Genomic DNA, 18,367 nt, shown 5'->3' with positions numbered 1-18,367 from the left:
ATCTCAACCAAAGGATACATTGAGCTAAGATGGACATAGTCGCAGCCTTGGCCGCCAGCACCCCGGCATCAGAAGCCGCCTCCTTAAGATAATGAGAAGCCGTGGTAATATATGAGAGACATTGTCTAGCATGACCAGAAGCATTGGAAGGTAGCTCCGCCTCCAGCTCCTGAGCCCATGCTTCAACAGCTTCAGCAGCCTATATCGCTTCAATGGTTGGCCTATGCACAGCCCCTGTTAGGGTGTAAATCACCTTTAAACAACCCTCCACACGTCTATCCGTCGGTTCCTTCAGAGAGGTGACGGTAGTCACTGGCAGAGCTGAGGAAACTACTATTCTTGCAACATGGGAATCTACAGGCGGGAGTTTCCCAATTTTTACATAGCTCCGCAGAGAGAGGATAGCGAGCCAACATTTTCTTATGCGGCATGAACTTTGTTCCTGGATTTTCCCAGGATTCCTGACGTATGTCAACCAGGTGTTAATAATGAGGCAAAACTTGTTTAACTACTTTCTTACATTTCAATCTGTCCGGATTTTTAGACACAGGCTCAGGTTCTGGTTCTGGTTCATCAGAAATTTGAAGAATCAGCCTGATAGCCTCAATCAAATCAGGGATATCCACCTGTGACTGTCCCTCCCCATCTGAAGCATCAGAGTCAGTGTCTGTGGGGTCAGTGTATGCGCCATCCTCATCAGAGGAAGTGTCTGGAACAATGGTGGATTGTGAGGAAGTAGCGGCCCGTTTAGAAGACGCCTTAGTCTTAGGCGGGCGAGAGTTAGACTTCTTTTTAGTCAGTGATTGGTTCAAGTGCTGTAACGGAGATGAGATCTGATCTGCCCATGGCGGATTGACTGCAGGGACCATAAACTACTGTACTGGCATAGGCGGTCCCACAGGGGGCATAAGTTTAGTTACCAGCGTATTTAATAATGTGGAGAAGGTTGCCCAGGGCGGGTCATTGTGGACCCCCGTTGCTACAAACCCACTGGGGGGCAAAGAACCCCCAGTACCTGAACTCTCTGCTGCCATGTTTTCCTCAAATGTGTCTGCAGCGTCACCTGCACTCAATGTGGGATAAGCCCCAGTTCCGTTGCCTATTGCAGCTGACATAATGAGAAGCTCAATATCAGGCAACCTAGTACAATATTAGCAGCACTATATCAAACAAGAATTCCCAGTGTAGTGTTATCAGCACAAATCGGGAACCCAAGAGTTATATGGTGACCAGAAATCACAGAGAAAAATACACAGTAAGTATATCTTGTGAAACACCTGTATAGTCTAATAAACCTGACGCACTTAGCCCCCTCAGGTTATAGAATATAGGGGTAGCAGGCTGAGCGAAATACATGAAATGGCAGTCACTCAGCAACTACACGCACACACACACACACACACACACACACAGAAAGTCACAATGTACAATGCAGAAGTTATATCATACAATAAGACTGCACTGAACTAGCAATACAAAGTAATACTCAGTATATATATATTTATTGTAACACTGTAAGGGAACAAGGTGCCGTTTCCTGGGGTAAATGGCAGCAAGCAGCAGCTGAGGAATCATACAAGTCCAGTTTGTGGTGCAACTGGCCACAACAGTTTTATTTAGCAAAAAACAAAACAAACATCAAAAGAAAATACCTTTCCTGTCCGGCACTAATTAAACACAGGACGTTCCTAACTATCACTAAACAAAAACACAGAGTTCTCCAGTAAACCCTGTATGGCTCACTTGCATAAAGAAGCGTGTTTCTCTCTTCAGAGATTCTCCTCAGGCAGTCTGCACACACTAATCAGGCTAGGCAGTCTGCACACACTAATCAGGCTAGCAGCCCTATAAGGCTCTTGCACAGCTGAAAGCCCTGATTAGCCCTCTGTGAGGCCAAAGAGCTGAACTGGGCCCAATGTCTGAAACTTGCCCTATCTCTCTTACAGGTCCCTTATCCAGCTTTTCCAATAAACTGAAAAGGATCTGACAAAACAAAACAGTTTCCTAGAAGTTTTCATTTTTCTAATACATGTAAGACAAGAACCTGGGACAAACATACCTGCCCTCAAACACTATTCCAGTGTTCTTGTCACTATATATATATATATATATATATATATATATACACACATATACATATATATACATACATACATACACAGTAGATATAGCAAACCACAGCAAATACTTGATGTATATCACAGGGTATTTGTACCACACAACCCTGACTGTATGCACTCTTTCTTAACTAACACTGTCCACTGACAGGTAGAGTACTTAAGTGTCCTGTAAAATGCACAGCGCTGATGTGCAGGCGGCTTTACAGAGGAGGATTTGCCCAAGCAGTCCCAGGAACAGCACAGCTCCGTGTAATGGCAGCTGACAGGGAGAGAGATGCAGATCCAGGGCGAGAACATTTGCCTAAATGGCACCCTGGGGCTGGGGGAGCGGCTACAGGTCAGGCCTTATCCCTCATGCTGGCTTCCCCACCAGGCGCTGCGGGCTGTCAAACAAACGGTTTTATGAAGAAAACCAACCTGTGCCCAGTGTCCTGGTGGCTAGTGGAGTCCCTGCCCCTTACAGTGTCCACGCCAACGCGCGCGGCCCGCCTCCCACCGGCCGCGCCGGATCGCGATTACAGCAGGCTAAAGAGACCCCCTTACCTCCCCCTGTATGCGGCCACGCGATCCGGGAGGACAGCGGCGAGTGTGTGACTAACCAGAAGAACATCAGAGCCTCCGCTGTAAGTACCCGGCAACCAGGGCACGGGACTATACAGCGCCGCTGGGGGAGTGATGGAGCTGCAGCAGGGGATGTCTGACATCCAGACACTGCTGCAGCCCTTGAAGTCTTCAGATTTTCTTTTCTTTTGAAATAGCTTTTTCTTTAGGGCTGCAGGAGCAGCTTCCCTGTTGACTGCCTGCTTACTGCAAGGCACCAACTACAAAACTGAGCTCCTGTGCACGGAAGCGGGGTTATAGAGGAGGCGGCGCTGTGCATCTTGGGAACAGTCAAAGCTTTGAGCCTGTTGGTGGCTCGGATCAAGATCCTACTCTACACCCCGATGTTATTCCTTGTGGAGCCCAGTGTACCCTGTAGCAGAAAGTTCCTTTAGAAGTAAACATAATCCTGATGATGGTGCAGGGCTTACAATTGTTTTAATTTTGTATTTTCTACATGCACCATCATCTTAAACAAGAGATTTTCCTTGACTGTCCATTCACTGGATGACTCACCCTGTTTGAGATAAGGAATCCAGAGAGTAGCAATGCCAGACAACTTACCAGTTAAGCTAGCAGGATTCCAAGAATGTCGACATTGTCATTGTCCTTGCCCTTGAGTGCCCCTCCAAGGACATTGTCCTTGGAGGGGCACTCAAGCGAAGACAAAATAAGGTGGGTACCCATCAGCACAACATGCAATCTGGACGAATTCCCTTCGTCCCGTACCATCCGAGAGTGCCCCTAAACACTGTGTGATGTAATCAGGGCCGTCTTAACAGTAGTGTAGGCCCCTGGGCACAGGAATGCGCTGGGCCCCCTACCCATCCTTCAGAGGTAGGGGTGGGGGGTGCTATCAGCGGCAGCTTTGATGTCCCGTGGGCGGTAGGGGGTGTTCTATCTTCTGCTCAGCATGTAGGACATGGAGCAGTAATTTCTACTAATTTTGCCTTTACTGCACAGATGGGGCTAAACTGTAGAAGGGGCATTGGGCTGAATGAAGGGACCCTGGTACATGACTTCTAGGGTGGTATGGGGTGTTTAATATGTAGGGAACGGGTGGATAGTGGAGTGGGCTTAATATTTATTATTTTTTTGTGGGAGGGCAGCTTGCTTGACTGCAGATATCTCAAGTTCCTGAAAATATATTTCTTAGCTTTATGGGATAAAAAACTAGAGAGTCCCACCTTTCAGATGGTTCTGGGGACTTGGGGTTCAGAGTTCAGGAGCCAGAGCAATTCACCAACGAAAATCTAAAACTGCATATTAGGCATGTGGAGCTGGAGCAGGGACCATCTGCTTGAAGGCTGATATCTCTGGTTCTGGGCATAGCAGAGACAAGCTGCCAGTGTTCACTGAAAGGGGAGAGTCACAGCTTTTGGATTATATCCTCAGAAAAACTCTATGTCAGACAGAACCTGAGATATCTGGCTGGGAAGAGCAATTAACAGGTTTGGATGGGGACCACTGGTTTCAAGTCGGATATCTCCGGTTCCCCAGGGCCGATTTTCAAAAATCTGGTACCCCTGGAAAGAGGGGACCCTCAGCTATCAGCCTAGGGCCCTTAAACTCCTGGGGCCCTTGGGCAAGAGCCCATTGAGCCCATACGAAAAGACGGCCCTGGATGTAATGAACGTCATCTCGTTCCATCGCTTCATTACACTGCACCACCTCGCACACGATATCTTCTGGTTGGCCATCCAGCACGGCAAAACAGAAGACACTACGTGCGACTCACAGGAGCACGCAATCGGGCATATACACTGCATGATATGTACGATTTGTCATTTCGATTTGCCCAGAAACGTCAAACTGCAGATATTGTGGAAGTGTGTACCCAGCCTCAGGAAGGAGACCTAAAGATAATCTAGTGAAGAGGCCAAGCCCCATTATCACCATAAACAAGGAGGAATTGCGCTTCCTTGCCAGTGAGCACAATGTTAAAGGTGTGAATATGGTCCAAAAAATATATTATATAAACCGCAGCATTTGCACTCTTCCCATATGCTGCAATAAAACTGCAGAACAGCAAATACAATACTAAAATTTCTGGTCCACAAAAATGGCAGAAATATTATAATAAGATCTGTAAATTATAAAAATGATTTAACATAAATATGTTTCATATTCAAATTAACAGTACCTTAAAATTATCAATACAAGACCAATATACCCAGAATACACTCCCTATATCGAGTCAAATTTTTAAATAAGTAAAAAAGCTGGGAACCATAGCATGGGCCACAAAGCAATCATAAAAGAAAATATATTCTAGTATATGATGTACAATCCTGCAGGTGTTGTAGAAATAATAGGATTTTAATTGCCTACCAATAGATCCTTTTCTCGAAGTCCGTACAGGATACTGGGGTCCATTTAGTACCATGGGGTATAGACGGGTCCACTAGGAGCCATGAGTACTTTAAGAATTTGATAGTGTGGGCTGGCTCCTCCCTCTATGCCCCTCCTACCAGACTGTCTAGAAACTGTGCCCAAGGAGACGGACATACTTCGAGATAAGGATAGGTAAGGATAGTGGCGAGATTCCGAACCAGCACACACAACAAGAGGAAAGCCAAGCTAACCAAACTTGAAACAGAAACAGTAATGGCTCACCAACATTACTTAACCAAGTAACAGTGCAGGAAGAACGAAGTACTGGGGGGGTACCCAGTATCCTCTACAGACTACGAGAAAAGGATTTACCGGTAGGTAATTAAATTCCTATTTTCTCTTACGTCCTAGAGGATACTGGGGTCCATTTAGTACCATGGGGATGTACCAAAGCTCCCAAACCGGGTGGGAAAGTGCTGAGGTTCCTGCAGAACTGATTGACCAAACTGAAGGTCCTCAGTGGCCAAAGTATCGAACTTGTAGAACTTAGCAAACGTGTTCGAACCTGACCAAGTAGCTGCTCGGCAGAGCTGTAAAGCCGAGACGAGAGTAGAGTGGGCCTGTACAGATTTTAGACACGGCAAACTTTGCCATGGAATAAGCATGCTGGATAGTAAGTCTGATCCAGCGTGCAATTGTCTGCTTTGAAGCAGGACACCCAAACTTATTGGGATCATAAAGAACAAACAACAAGTCCATCTTTCTGTGACGAGCTGTTCTGTTCACATAAACCTTCAAAGCTCTCACAACATCCAAAGACTTTGAAGTAGCAGAGGTGTCTGTGACAACCGGAACCATTGCCTCACATGCGCAAACTAGTTATTTTTAATATCATAAATACCTTCATACACAACCTTTTATAACCTTATCCAGTCACACAAGAGACTGTAATAAGCACCTATTATGCATCTTAGATACTTACCAAAAGTCACTTTATCTATATACTAAACCATTCTTTTATGGTCACCTAGCAACCAGACAAACATAAACACGATCACATGACTAATTAGTATCATGTGATTGACTATACAGAGCACTTTCCAATTTATGTTTTTTTCACATAGGTAGTCCTACAAGCACATACCCTTATGTTTACTTTATAGCGGAAATGATGCTCAGTTACGTAACTTCCGGTTGCGGACCGACTTCCGGGCATGGAGCTGGTGCTCTGGTTGCAGCTCGACTATCCCAGTTATGTAGTTAAAGGTTGGCCGTTCCTTCTCACATTGCAGTGGCTATTTAACTTTACCCAAATCCTTAAACCCCAACCTGGTGGCATAAAAACCTACATGCCACGGGTCCCGCACCGCTTCCGGGTTTTGAAACCGGAAGTGACGCGTGGATGAAGGGTGATGTCTTGTATTAGTCCCGTGGGCTGGTGACTTCCGGCAATAAGGCTCCGGTTACCACGGCCGTGATCTCGTGCTCTGACCACGATCATTACAAAACAAGTGACTCTACAACACAGTTAGACAGCCTTGGCTCTGTTTAACCCACATTTCATTCGCATGATTAAGCTGGAACGCATCGGTACTCGCGCCACTTCCGGCTTTCCAAACCGGAAGTGACGCGCACATGCACAAACTAGTTAATTTTAAATAACATAATTACCTTCATACACAACTTTTTATAACCTTATCCAGTCACACAAGAGACTGTAATAAGCACCTATTATGCATCTTAGATACTTACCAAAAAGTCACTTTATCTATATACTAAACCATTCTTTTATGGCCACCTAGCAACCAGACAAACATAAACACGATCACATGACTAATTAGTATCATGTGATTGATTATACAGAGCACTTTCCAATTTATGCTTTTTTCACATAGGTAGTCCTGCAAACACATACCCCTATGTTTACTTTATAGTGGAAATGATGCTCAGTTACGTAACTTCCGGTCGCAGAGCGACTTCCGGGCATGGAGCTGGTGCTCTGGTTGCAGCTCGACTATCCCAGTTATGCAGTTAAAGGTTGGCCGTTCCTTCTCACATTGCAGTGGCTATTTAACTTCATCCAAATCCTTAAACCCCAACCTGGTGGTATAAAAACCTACATGCCACGGGTCCCGCACCGCTTCCGGGTTTTGAAACCGGAAGTGACGCGTGGATGACGGGTGATGTCTTGTATCAGTCCCGTGGGCTGGTGACTTCCGGCAATAAGGCTCCGGTTACCACGGCCGTGATCTCGATGCTCTGACCACGATCATTACAAAACAAGTCACTCTACCACACAGTTAGACAGCCTTGGCTCTGTTTAACCCACATTTAATTTCGCATGATTAAGCTGGAACGCATCGGTACTCGCGCCACTTCCGGCTTTCGAAACCGGAAGTGACGCGCAAACGCGCAAACGCTCTGTGACGCGTCACAGGTCAGCCTGTTTACCTGACGACCTCTGTCACCGCAAACTGTGCCCTTACCTTGGTTTTAATACACAGACCACAGCCTTATCATTCCTTATTTCATCTCAACTAAATTCTAAGATTATTAGCCACATATTATTGCACGTTGCAATGACGCAATTTGACACCACTTCTGGTCTCTGTAACCGGAAATGATGTAATAAACACCTTACTAATATCACGTTTCCTTCCCTCCTCTATGATTGGCCCTCCTCAGGAGACCACTCCCCTACATTGACCTTAAATAAGTTGTCTTCCACTACTACCTCACTCAGTGAACAAGCCACCTTCAGGTGAAACGGCCGTCTGTGTTTTGTGGTGCTGAACAGTGCACGGTTCAGCCCACTCATCCCCTGGTATCGTATATTGGAGGAAATTATTCTCTTTATTATCTGAATATTGGATATTAGTAAAATCTGCTATTTTATTACCTAACCACAAAAGGTTTAATATTCAACATGCTCAATGACTACTCTTTTTTCTTATGTTTACGTTCTTAAACTTTTACTCTGCAGCATAGATGGTTAATTTATCTATAAACCATAACATTTTGCTGAACCATAAAATTTCTGATCACATATAATTTTTTGTTCTCTAATTCTATACCCTTAGGGGGCATTATCAAAACTAAACTCAAATTTGGTCACTCCACCTTCATAGGCAACTTTAAGATACCTGTGTAATTTCACACTAATTTTCAATAGGTCCAGGTAACCCGCCTCTCTCATCCACTGTCCGCTATATTGTTATATGACGGTGGACAGTAGAAGACGGTCCCTGAACCTATACGTTTCCTGTATCTTGCCTTTTTTTCAGTACTCTCTCATCCTGATGCCGGCCATATAATTTCTCTGCAATGTGAAAATAACAGAGAGACTGTGCATACGAATGGATAGTAGAAGTACCTTTCTGGTATGTGCCAATAACCAGACACCCTCTCATTCACAATCTATGTGATATTACTGCCATATCTCACTGGCTACGCCCAATCTCGCCTGATCTTGGAAGCTAAGCAGTGAGGAGCCTGATCAGTACCTAGATGGGAGACTGCTAGGGAATATTAGGTGCAGTAGTAAATACCTCTGTTTCCATGTGAAAAGCAGAAGTGTTGGAGCAACCTTTGACCCTTACCAACTTCAAACCTATAATCTTTCCTTCCTTATTTGTTCATTTTTTTGAATCTAGATCAACTCAGAGATGCTTTCTTTCACTGTACATGTTGACTAACAATCTAGTATTAACAGATTACCAGATACCAGGTTATATTATCATTATAGGCAATGGTTATTGGTGGATAATTCCTAATCTAAATTGCCATACTGAATGCCTATATGACGTATGCCGGAAATCTCTTTTTTCCTGTTATGTTGAAATTTAATTTCTGATATTTTCATCGTGAGTGTCAGTCACCGCAAAATAATTGTTTAAATTGGAGACGTGATACTCCTATACATTTATCTTTTTTTATTGTCAATAGTAGAATCTTTTTTCAGATTCTAAAATACCAATAGAAGAAGGTTTAAAATTATTTACAAACCTTCTTATTAAGCATTATATGTGTGTTTGTTTGTGTATTTAATTTTTATATACATTCAAATTAAAAGTTAAGTTTTATTTTTTAAGCGTGCCCCAACACAGAGTCTCTCTTTTTTCTCTCCTTAATATTGACGTATGCTATTGACTCTGGGTGCACCACCAACAACAGCAACTCCTTGGATACCGATTTCAGGCATCGCTTATGCACATGCACTGTTGGTCTACAAGGTACAAATTATACAAAAACCCATTTCAAAGACATTACTTTAATCTTGTGCGGTACCAAACTAACCCCTTTTTTCTTTTTACAACCGGAACCACAATAGGTTGGTTGATGTGAAATGCGGAAACCACTTTAGGAAGAAATTGCTGACGAGTTCTGAGTTCAGCTCTGTCCTCATGGAAAATTAAATAGGGACTTTTGTGAGACAAAGCCCCCAGCTCCGACACACGTCTTGCTGAAGCCAAGGCCAACAGTGTGACGGTCTTCCATGTAAGATATTTTATGTCCACCTCCTGTAACGGCTAAAACCAGTCCGATTGCAGGAACTGCCGCACCACATTGAGATCCCAAGGTGCCGTAGGAGGCACAAAGGGAGGTTAGATGTGCAGAATACCTTTCAAGAATGTCTGGACCTCAGGGAGAGAAGCTAATTGTTTCTGAAGAAAATGGACAAGGCCGAAATCTGGACTTTTATGGAGCCCAGACGCAGGCCCGCATCCACGCCTGCCTGCAGAAAAAGCAGGAAACGTCCCAGATGAAATTCCACCGCAGAAAATTCTCTGCTCTCACATCAAGAGACGTATTTCTTCCAAATACGATGGTAATGCTTAGACGTTACCACGTTCCTGGCTTGGATCATAGTCGAGATAACCTTGTTAGGAATCCCTCTCCTGGCTAGAATCAACCGTTCAACTTCCATGCCGTCAAACGTAGCCACTTTTAAGTCCTGATAGAGGAACGGGCCCTGTTGCAGAAGATCCTCGCGAAGAGGTAGAGGCCACGGATCTTCGAGGAGAATCTTCAAAAGGTCCACATACCAGGCCCTTATTGGCCAGTCTGGCGCAATGAGTATTGCTTGAACATTTTCCCTTTTTATTCGTTTTAGAATTCTTGCATCTGATAGACCCATGGAGTTGTCAGGGCATCTATCGCCACCGCCTGTGGGTCTCTCAACCTGGAACAATACTGCCTGAGCTTTTTGTTGAGACGAGAGGCCATCATGTCGATCTGTGGGTATCCATATCGACTTGTGAAGCACCTGAACTGTTTTTATCATAAGATCGTCCAGGTACGGAATTATGTTCACTCCCTGCTTGCGGAGTAGAAACATCATCTCTGTCATCACCTTGGTGAACACCCTCGGTGCCGTGGAGAGGCCAAATGGCAGGGCCTGGAAATGGTAGGGACAGTCCTGCAGGGAAAACCTGAGATAAGCCTGATGAGGTGGCCAGATCGGAATATGAAGTTATGCATCCTTAATATCCAGAGACACTAGGAATTCCCCATCCTCCAGACCTGAGATCACCGCTCTCAGGAGACTCCATCTTGAGTTTGAACACTCGTAAGTACGGGTTCAAAGACTTGAGGTTCAGAATTTGGCTTACCGAACCGTCTGGCTTCGGTACTACGAACAAGTTGGAATAGTACCCCTTGTTTAGTAGATGAGGTGGAACTGGAACAATGACCTGAGTCTGTACCAGTTTTTGGATGGCATGCTGTAAAGTTATACTTGCCTCTTGTGAAACTGGCAAGCCTGATTTGAAGAATATGTGAGGTGGGAGCTTTTGGAACTCCAGCCTGTAGCCCTGGGAAATAAGATCTATGACCCAGGGATCCTGGCACGAATTTGACCAGATCTGACTGAAGAATTGTAGTCGGGCTCCCACCCGACAGCCTTCCAGGCATTGCGGTCCACCGTCATGCTGAAGTCTTTGAGGAAGCCGAGCCTGAGCTCTGTTCCTGAGCACCTGCTGTTGCTGGTTTGCGTGGTTTAACTCTTGCACCGCTGGAGGACGTAGAAGCACCTCTGGATTTGCCCTTGAACTTGGCCATCCGAAAGGACTGTAACTTAGAAGCTGAATAAGTCTTCTTGGTAGGGGGGGTTGCGAAAGGAACATACGTAGACTTACCCACAGTAGCTGTGGAGATTCATTTGTCTAATTCATCTCCAAACAAGGCCTCTCCAGTGAATGATAGGCCTTCCACGCCTTTCCTGGAGTCCGCGTCAGCAGTCCACTGGTGTAGCCACAAGCCCCCATAGCGGTGGTGCATGTGTTAAGCACGTCTATTTTCTTTATGGCTTCCACCATAAAGTTCGCAGAGTCCGGAATATGCTGCAGGAGTAAGACAACATCCCCCTAGATAAGGAATCGAACCGCTCAATTAGGTTACCTGACCATTTAGCAATGGCTTTAGTGATCCACGCACATGCAATAGTGGGTCTTTGGGCCACCCCAGCAGCTGTGTACAATGATTTGAGTGTAGTCTCAATTTTATGATCAGCCGTGTCTTTCAGGGAGGCTGCACCAGGAACAGGCAATACAATTTTACGTGACAGCCTAGAGACTGATGCATCCACTATTGGTGGATTTTCACATTTTTTCCTATCCTCCAGAGAAAAAGGAAAAGATGAGAGTAACCTCATAGGGATCTGAAACTTCTTATCAGGATTAACCCATGGTTCTTCAAACAGGGTATTCAATTCCTTTGACACAGGAAAAGTAACTGAGGACTTCTTTTTTACATAAAAATAAGATTCCTCACACTCCTCTGACACCTTATCAGGAATATGCAGAACATCTCTGATAGCCTCTATAAGAGCCTCTATTCCCCGTGACAGAGCTGTATTCCCCCCCTTTCCCCTTCCCTTGAATTCACCTCTACCTCCTCCAAGTCAGACCTGTCAGCGTCAGAGTCAGACTGCAAGATATAAGCCAGAGATCGCTTTTGCGGAAAAATGGGAGGGAATTAAGATGCTGTTTAGGGGATTGAGTCTCTGTTCATAAACTCATCCACAGTCTGTTTTAAGTATTGCGTCTCTTTCTCAATGCGGGACAATTTTGTAGAAAGGGTTGAGATCATTCCCTTAAGAGAATTAACCAATTCCGGTTCAGCCCCACTAGTCTGCGAACCCTGAGTTCCCAGTAGTGAGCCCCCTGGTGAAGAGGAACACTCTGCGGTACAAGAGACACACTCTTTGCCTGACATAATGTAAATGTGACAGCACACACAGGAAAGGTTAAGCACAATTAACCCACAAAGAGCCCTTCAGGGAGACACAGAGTTGTTTGGAGCAGCCCTCACCGCGCCCTTATCGCAAATGCCTTAGCTGAGTCGCAGACTAAGTACCCTGATAGGGTACTTAGTACTGTCAAAGTCAGAAAAATATCACGATGCACACTGCCATATTTGCACCTCATACAGGTCTGCGCTGCGCATGCGTGCGCTCTCCCGTGCGTGCGCATACTCGCTGTTGCGGGCACCCGCGGGCGCGCGGTATGTGCATTTACGGTAGAGTTCATGTGTTCGTAGCGTGCGACTCAATCGTTACATATTTTCACTATATAATGTATTTTGTAGATCATGGTCCCTTTGATAGATTCTGAAAGTTTGGTTAATGTAGAATGTTCATGAACAGAGAAATCCCCCTTTGTTTGATACGAAGGGTCAGACAGGAGTAATACAGTGGTGTTTAGTATCCATCGGAAGAGTATTTAATTAGCAATATTCCGGTGTTGGTTTGAAGCGGATTAATCGCTCGTGCGAATAATTATGGACATAAGAAATTTATGTCCATTTACTATTATTTGCACTTACTTATCCATGCGGCGGGAAACCTAGTTTCCCACCCACCTGAGCAGTTGGAAATCGTCACAGCCCACCTGTATGAATCAACCTATGACCTTTTGTTATAATGCGAGGAGGAATTCCTATGTCCAATGAACAATGAGATTGTAGGGACCATTGAATTGTATTGTGTGTGGGGCATAAATAGACAAGCCGATCACATCCAGCTCTCACTCTTCAACGGTTATCATTGCTGAAAATCGGGAGCTGGATGTCCAGAGGCGCATGCGATCGTTTCCTTTGTGCGTAAGTTTTCTCCGCAATCATATTGTCTTTCTTGTTGTTGTGGGCCATATCTCTCTCTCTCTCTTCTCCTCTTTCTCTCGTATTCTCTTAAACGTAATAGTATTGTATTGTATTTCATGTGTAGTTATCTGGTTAGGTAGTCTATGTTATATTGTAGTGTATGACTTGTATTGTATTAATTCTTTTGCAAGTATAACATTCATAATATATATATTAGGCGTTGGACCCTAAGCACGGTATCTGTGTATTTCTTATAGTGTTAAGTATTCTCAGAGCGTCGGTGACGCTCAAACAGCTTTTAAGTTAATAAGGTTACACTGTGTTGCATCTACACCCTATCTCTACACTAAGGTTTTACAGCATATTACATTGTTTATGGTTTAGATATAAAGGTTTAACATTGTGAGCGTCTGCGCCGCTCGTGATCTCCTCGTGGTCTCGAGCGTCCGCTACGCTGATAGCGTAGCATTACGGTAGTCGCTCACCTATAAGTGTGCCCGATACCAACAGCGTATTCTTGTGAGCGTCTGTATCGCTCGAGCAGCCCGCTCCCGATACAGCGTCCGTTACGCTATAGTGAACCATTACGTTAGTCACCAGCCAATAGCGTGCCTGCCTGTGATCTCTTTGCCGTGAGCGAACGTGACGCTTGAGCGTCTCGACCACGGCTAAGCGATTGTTACGCAACGAGCGTACCCTTACGGTACTCCATACGTAAATAGCGTACAGTGTTCTTAGACCTCATAAAGGGTTTTATATAAGATAAATATTTAGCTTTATCAGTACACTAATAATCGCTCCTCCCCTGCTATGATCCCCTGGTACCATTGTCGTAATCTGGGGTCACACTGGAGGAGCTGCGCGTCCCTGTCCTGTCAGCGTCTGTGTCCACTGCAGAGGGAAAATGGCGCTGGTGAACTGCTGGATCCTATCATAGTGAAGCCCCGCCCCTTCAATGGCGCGGTCTTCCCGCTTTTTTTTATCCTGGATGAGGAATCTGGTACTTAAAATGGAGAAAACCGTTTTAAGGCTGTTGTGCCAGTATGGGTACTGTGTATAGTGTACGGGGACGCAGTTGTGTACTGTGCCCGGAGACGCATTCCGCCCCGCATAGAAGCCGTGCGTCTCCGTACCCTCATGCCGCCATAATGGCCGACACCCCGCTTTCCGGGACGCCGGCTCAGTACTCACCACACTTCATTCTTCTGGCTCTGTTAGGGGCGGCGGCGTGCTGCGGGAATGGACACTTGCCGTGGTGGGGCTTGCGAATAGTTCCCTCAGGAGCTCAGTGTCCTGTCAGCGGGGAACGGGACCATTAATCCTTCAAGAGGTTGGGCCGCCGCCGCCCCTCCCCCTAAGTCCCACGAAGCAGGCAGGCTGGTATCAATCAGCCCTGAGTGAAAATAACAAACATAGAAAATAAATGCAGAAAACCCTTCATGAGCTTCATTCAGCGTGACCGGCTCCTCCGGGCACATTTCCTAAACTGAGTCTGGTAGGAGGGGCATAGAGGGAAAAGCCAGCGCACACTATCAAATTGTTAAATTGCCCATGGATCCTAGTGGACCAGTCTATACCCCATGGTACTAAATGGACCCCAGTATCCTCCAGGACGTAAGAGAAAACTAAGGAACACATGTCCCAGGCAAGTTAGGTAAGTCTGTGTAAGTGATGGCTTTCATGTTGTTCTCTATCTTCATACCTATCAGAAAATCTCCTAATGGTCCACAAATAGGGCCTCATTCTGTTTTGTACTTTACTGCACAGCAGCAGGGAAGCAGCTGTGCAATACGGTACAAATGAAATGCAAATGTAGCAGGAGGAGTCTGTAGGAAATAGCCGTTTCCTGCATGCATCTGCAATCTTAGTACTGCGGGGGTCATTCAGACCCAATCGCACGCTGCATTTTTTCGCAGCCGTGCGATCGGGCCTGTACTGTGCATGCGTGTGACCTGCAATGTGCAGGCGCGTCGGCTGCCGGCGATGCCCGCCGCCGGGCACCGAAGAATCGAACGAAGAAAGCGATCGCACCGGCGACTGCAAGAAGATTGACAGGCAGAAGGTGTGCGTGGGTGGCAACTCACCGTTTTCTGGGAGTGTCCAGAAAAACGCAGGCGTGCCCGGCCGTTTCCAGGAAAGGTTCCTGACATCAGCAACATCCCGGATCGTCGTAGCGACTGAGTAAGTCCTGGGCTGTGCAGAAACTGCACAAACTTTTGTTTGAGCAGCTTTCTGCACAGCCAATCGCTCCCCTGCAAAGCGTTTACCCCCTCCCCTGTAGGCGGCGATTACCTGGTCGCAGCAGTGTAAAAAATAGCCAGGTCTGAATTAGGTCCTGTGTCCAAAGACATAGCATCGGAACCATTGGTCGCAGCACTCTGCCAGTCTGCGTAGAGTTGAAGTGTACTCAGACTGGCTGATGGAACAGGTCAGCAGAGTCCAGGAAGTCTGCTTCAGACGACATAGACCCTGGGCTTGGCACGCCTACAAAAATGGGGTGACATGCTCCCATTTAGTAAACCAGACCCAGTCGCCACATGTTAATCATGTTGCAGCTGGGGTGGGGGGCTGCAAGCGATCACGCAGGACCTGTTCTGCACATGCATAAAACGGATACTGTGCCTGTGCAAACCTACAAACATTAGATTAGTAACTTAACCATCGGGACACTAGTACAAAACTTTTTTTATGAACAGATAGTCAGTCCTTTGAAATTGTAAGTAATGCAATAAATCACATTTAAGTAAAGCTAGGTACATACCATTTAATTATATTTATTACATTTTAAGATTAAATAATTACTAAATTTCATCATTGCAACATAGAAACTCAGACTCACGATATTATGTACCTCATCACATGACTATTACAATGTCTCTGCCTAGCCTGTCATCCATGAGTTTTGAGGTAGATGTTATGTCCGTACCTAAAGCACCAGGAAGGAGCAGAACCACATGATCTCCACAGCCCGTGCGCTGATAATGCAGATTAACGCCATTAACGTGTACTCTTCCAGATGTGACTGCTGTGCTGCAGAGAAACATTCAGAATTCACAAATGGCAATAAGGAAACAGAAAACAGGATTTTAATACCTACCGGTAAATCCTTTTCTCCTAGTCCGTAGGGGATGCTGGGGTCCACTTCAGTACCATGGGATACAGACGGTTCCGCAGGAGCCATGGGCACTTTAAGACTTTTTCAGAATGTGAACTGGCTCCTCCCTCTATGCCCCTCCTCCAGACCTCAGTATAGGAACTGTGCCCAGGAAGACGGACATTTCGAGGAAAGGATTTACTTTTTTAAGTTAATGGTGAGATTCATACCAGCTCACACTTCAACCATGCCGCACAACATGGCATTTAACAAAACACATGCCAACGGGCATGAACATTACAGCAAACGTGCTGAAAACATTTTCAACAAATTAACAACTGCAGGTAAAGTACGCACTGGGCTGGGTGCCCAGCATCCTCTACTGACTAGGAGAAAAGGATTTACTGGTAGGTATTAAAATCCTGTTTTCTCATACGTCCTAGAAAATGCTGGGGTCCACTTCAGTACCATGGGGTTATACCAAAGCTCGAGTACGGGCGGGAGAGTGCGGATGTCCCTGCAGCACCGACTGACCAAACTGTAGGTCCTCATCGGCCAAGGTGTCAAACTTGAAAAACTTAGCAAACTTGTTTGTCCCTGACCAAGTAGCTGCTCGGCAAAGTCGCAATGCCGAGACCCCCCCGGGCAGCCTTCCAGGATGAGCCCACCTTTCTAGTAGACTGGGCAGTCACCGAATTCAGTATCGGCAATCCTGCTGTGAAATAAACGTGCTGAATCGTACCACTGATCCAGCGCGCAATAGTCTGCTTAGAAGCAGGACACCCAATCTTGTTGGGAGCATACAGGACAAACAGAACCTCTGTTATCTGTATCCGAGCTGTTCTTAAATTCTCAAAGCTCTGAACACATCCAGAGACTTCAAACCAGCGACGGTGTCAATAGCCACTGGCACCACAATAGGTTGGTTTATATGGAAAGAAGAAACCACCCTTGTAAGAAATAGCTGACGAGTTCTTAACGCCGCCCTATCTTCATGGAAAATCAAGTAAGGATTCTTGTGAGACAAGGCCCCTAACTCAGACACCCTCCTTGCGGATGCCAAGGCCAACAGAATGGCCACTTTCCAAGTGAGAAACTTCAACTCTACCTCCTGGAGAGGTTCAAACCAATCCGATTGAAGTAACTGCAACACCACGTTAAGCACCCATGGTGCCACAGGAGGCACAAATGGAGGTTGGATGCGCAGAACCCCTTTCACGAATGTCTGAACTTATGAAAGGGAGGCCAATTGTTTCTGAAAGAAAACGGACAAGGCAGAAATCTGGACCTTGATTGAACCCAACCGTAGGTCCACATCCACACCTGCCTGGAGAAAACGTCCTAACTGAAATTCTTCCGTTGGAGCCTTCTTGGTTTCACACCAAGACACATATTTTCCCCAAATATGGTGGTAATGTGTAGACCAGTGGTTCTCAAACTCGGTCCTCAGGACCCCACACAGTTCATGTTTTCCATGTCACCCAGCAGATGCACTGTGTATCACCAACTGTCATATTTTAAAAATATACAAGTGACCTGCAAAACATTGACCGTGTGGGGTCCTGAGGACCGAGTTTGAGAACCTGTGCTGTAGACGTTACTCCTTTCCTGGCCTGAATAAGAGTGGGAATGACTTCTTTGGGAATACCCTTTCAGGCTAGGATCCGGCGCTCAACAGCCATGCCATCAAACGTAGCCGCGGTAAGTCTTGATACACGCACGGCCCCTGCTGCAGCAGGTCCTCGCGAAGATGAAGAGGCCGAGGATCTTCTATGAGAAACTCCTGAAGATCTGGATACCAAGCCCTCCTTGGCCAGTCTGGGACAATGAGGATCGCTCGAACCCCTGTTCTTCTTATGATCTTGAGAACTTTCGGAATGAGTGAAAGTGGAGGGAAGACATATACCGACCGAAACACCCACTGGGTCACTAGTGCATCCACCGCTATTGCTTGAGGGTCTCTCGACCTGGAACAACATCTCTTAAGCTTCTTGTTGAGACTAGATAGCATCATGTCTACTTGAGGAACTCCCCAAAGACCTGTCACCTCCGCGAAGACTTCCTGGTGGAGGCCCCATTCTCCTGGATGGAAATCGTGTCTGCTGAGGAAGTCTGCTTC

General features: G+C 45.9%; 1 protein-coding gene and 1 pseudogene across 2 annotated transcripts in view; one reads left to right on the top strand and one right to left on the bottom strand.

The window, feature by feature from the left end:
- The window catches only part of BPHL (biphenyl hydrolase like), a 204,558-nt gene that overhangs the window by 150,411 nt on the left and 35,780 nt on the right, over positions 1-18,367 (bottom strand). For both annotated transcript variants that reach the window (XM_063923064.1, XM_063923063.1), the window contains exon 2: positions 16,081-16,184. In XM_063923064.1, coding sequence (XP_063779134.1) covers positions 16,081-16,184 — 104 coding nt within the window. The remainder of the gene's footprint in view (positions 1-16,080; positions 16,185-18,367) is intronic.
- On the top strand, positions 8,480-8,598 carry LOC134931587 (5S ribosomal RNA; annotated as a pseudogene).

Source organism: Pseudophryne corroboree, chromosome 5 (assembly GCF_028390025.1).
Source record: "Pseudophryne corroboree isolate aPseCor3 chromosome 5, aPseCor3.hap2, whole genome shotgun sequence".
Classification (NCBI taxonomy): Eukaryota; Metazoa; Chordata; class Amphibia; order Anura; family Myobatrachidae; genus Pseudophryne; species Pseudophryne corroboree.
Note: the sequence above shows the minus strand (reverse complement) of the source record. Positions and strands in the feature narration are given on the sequence as shown.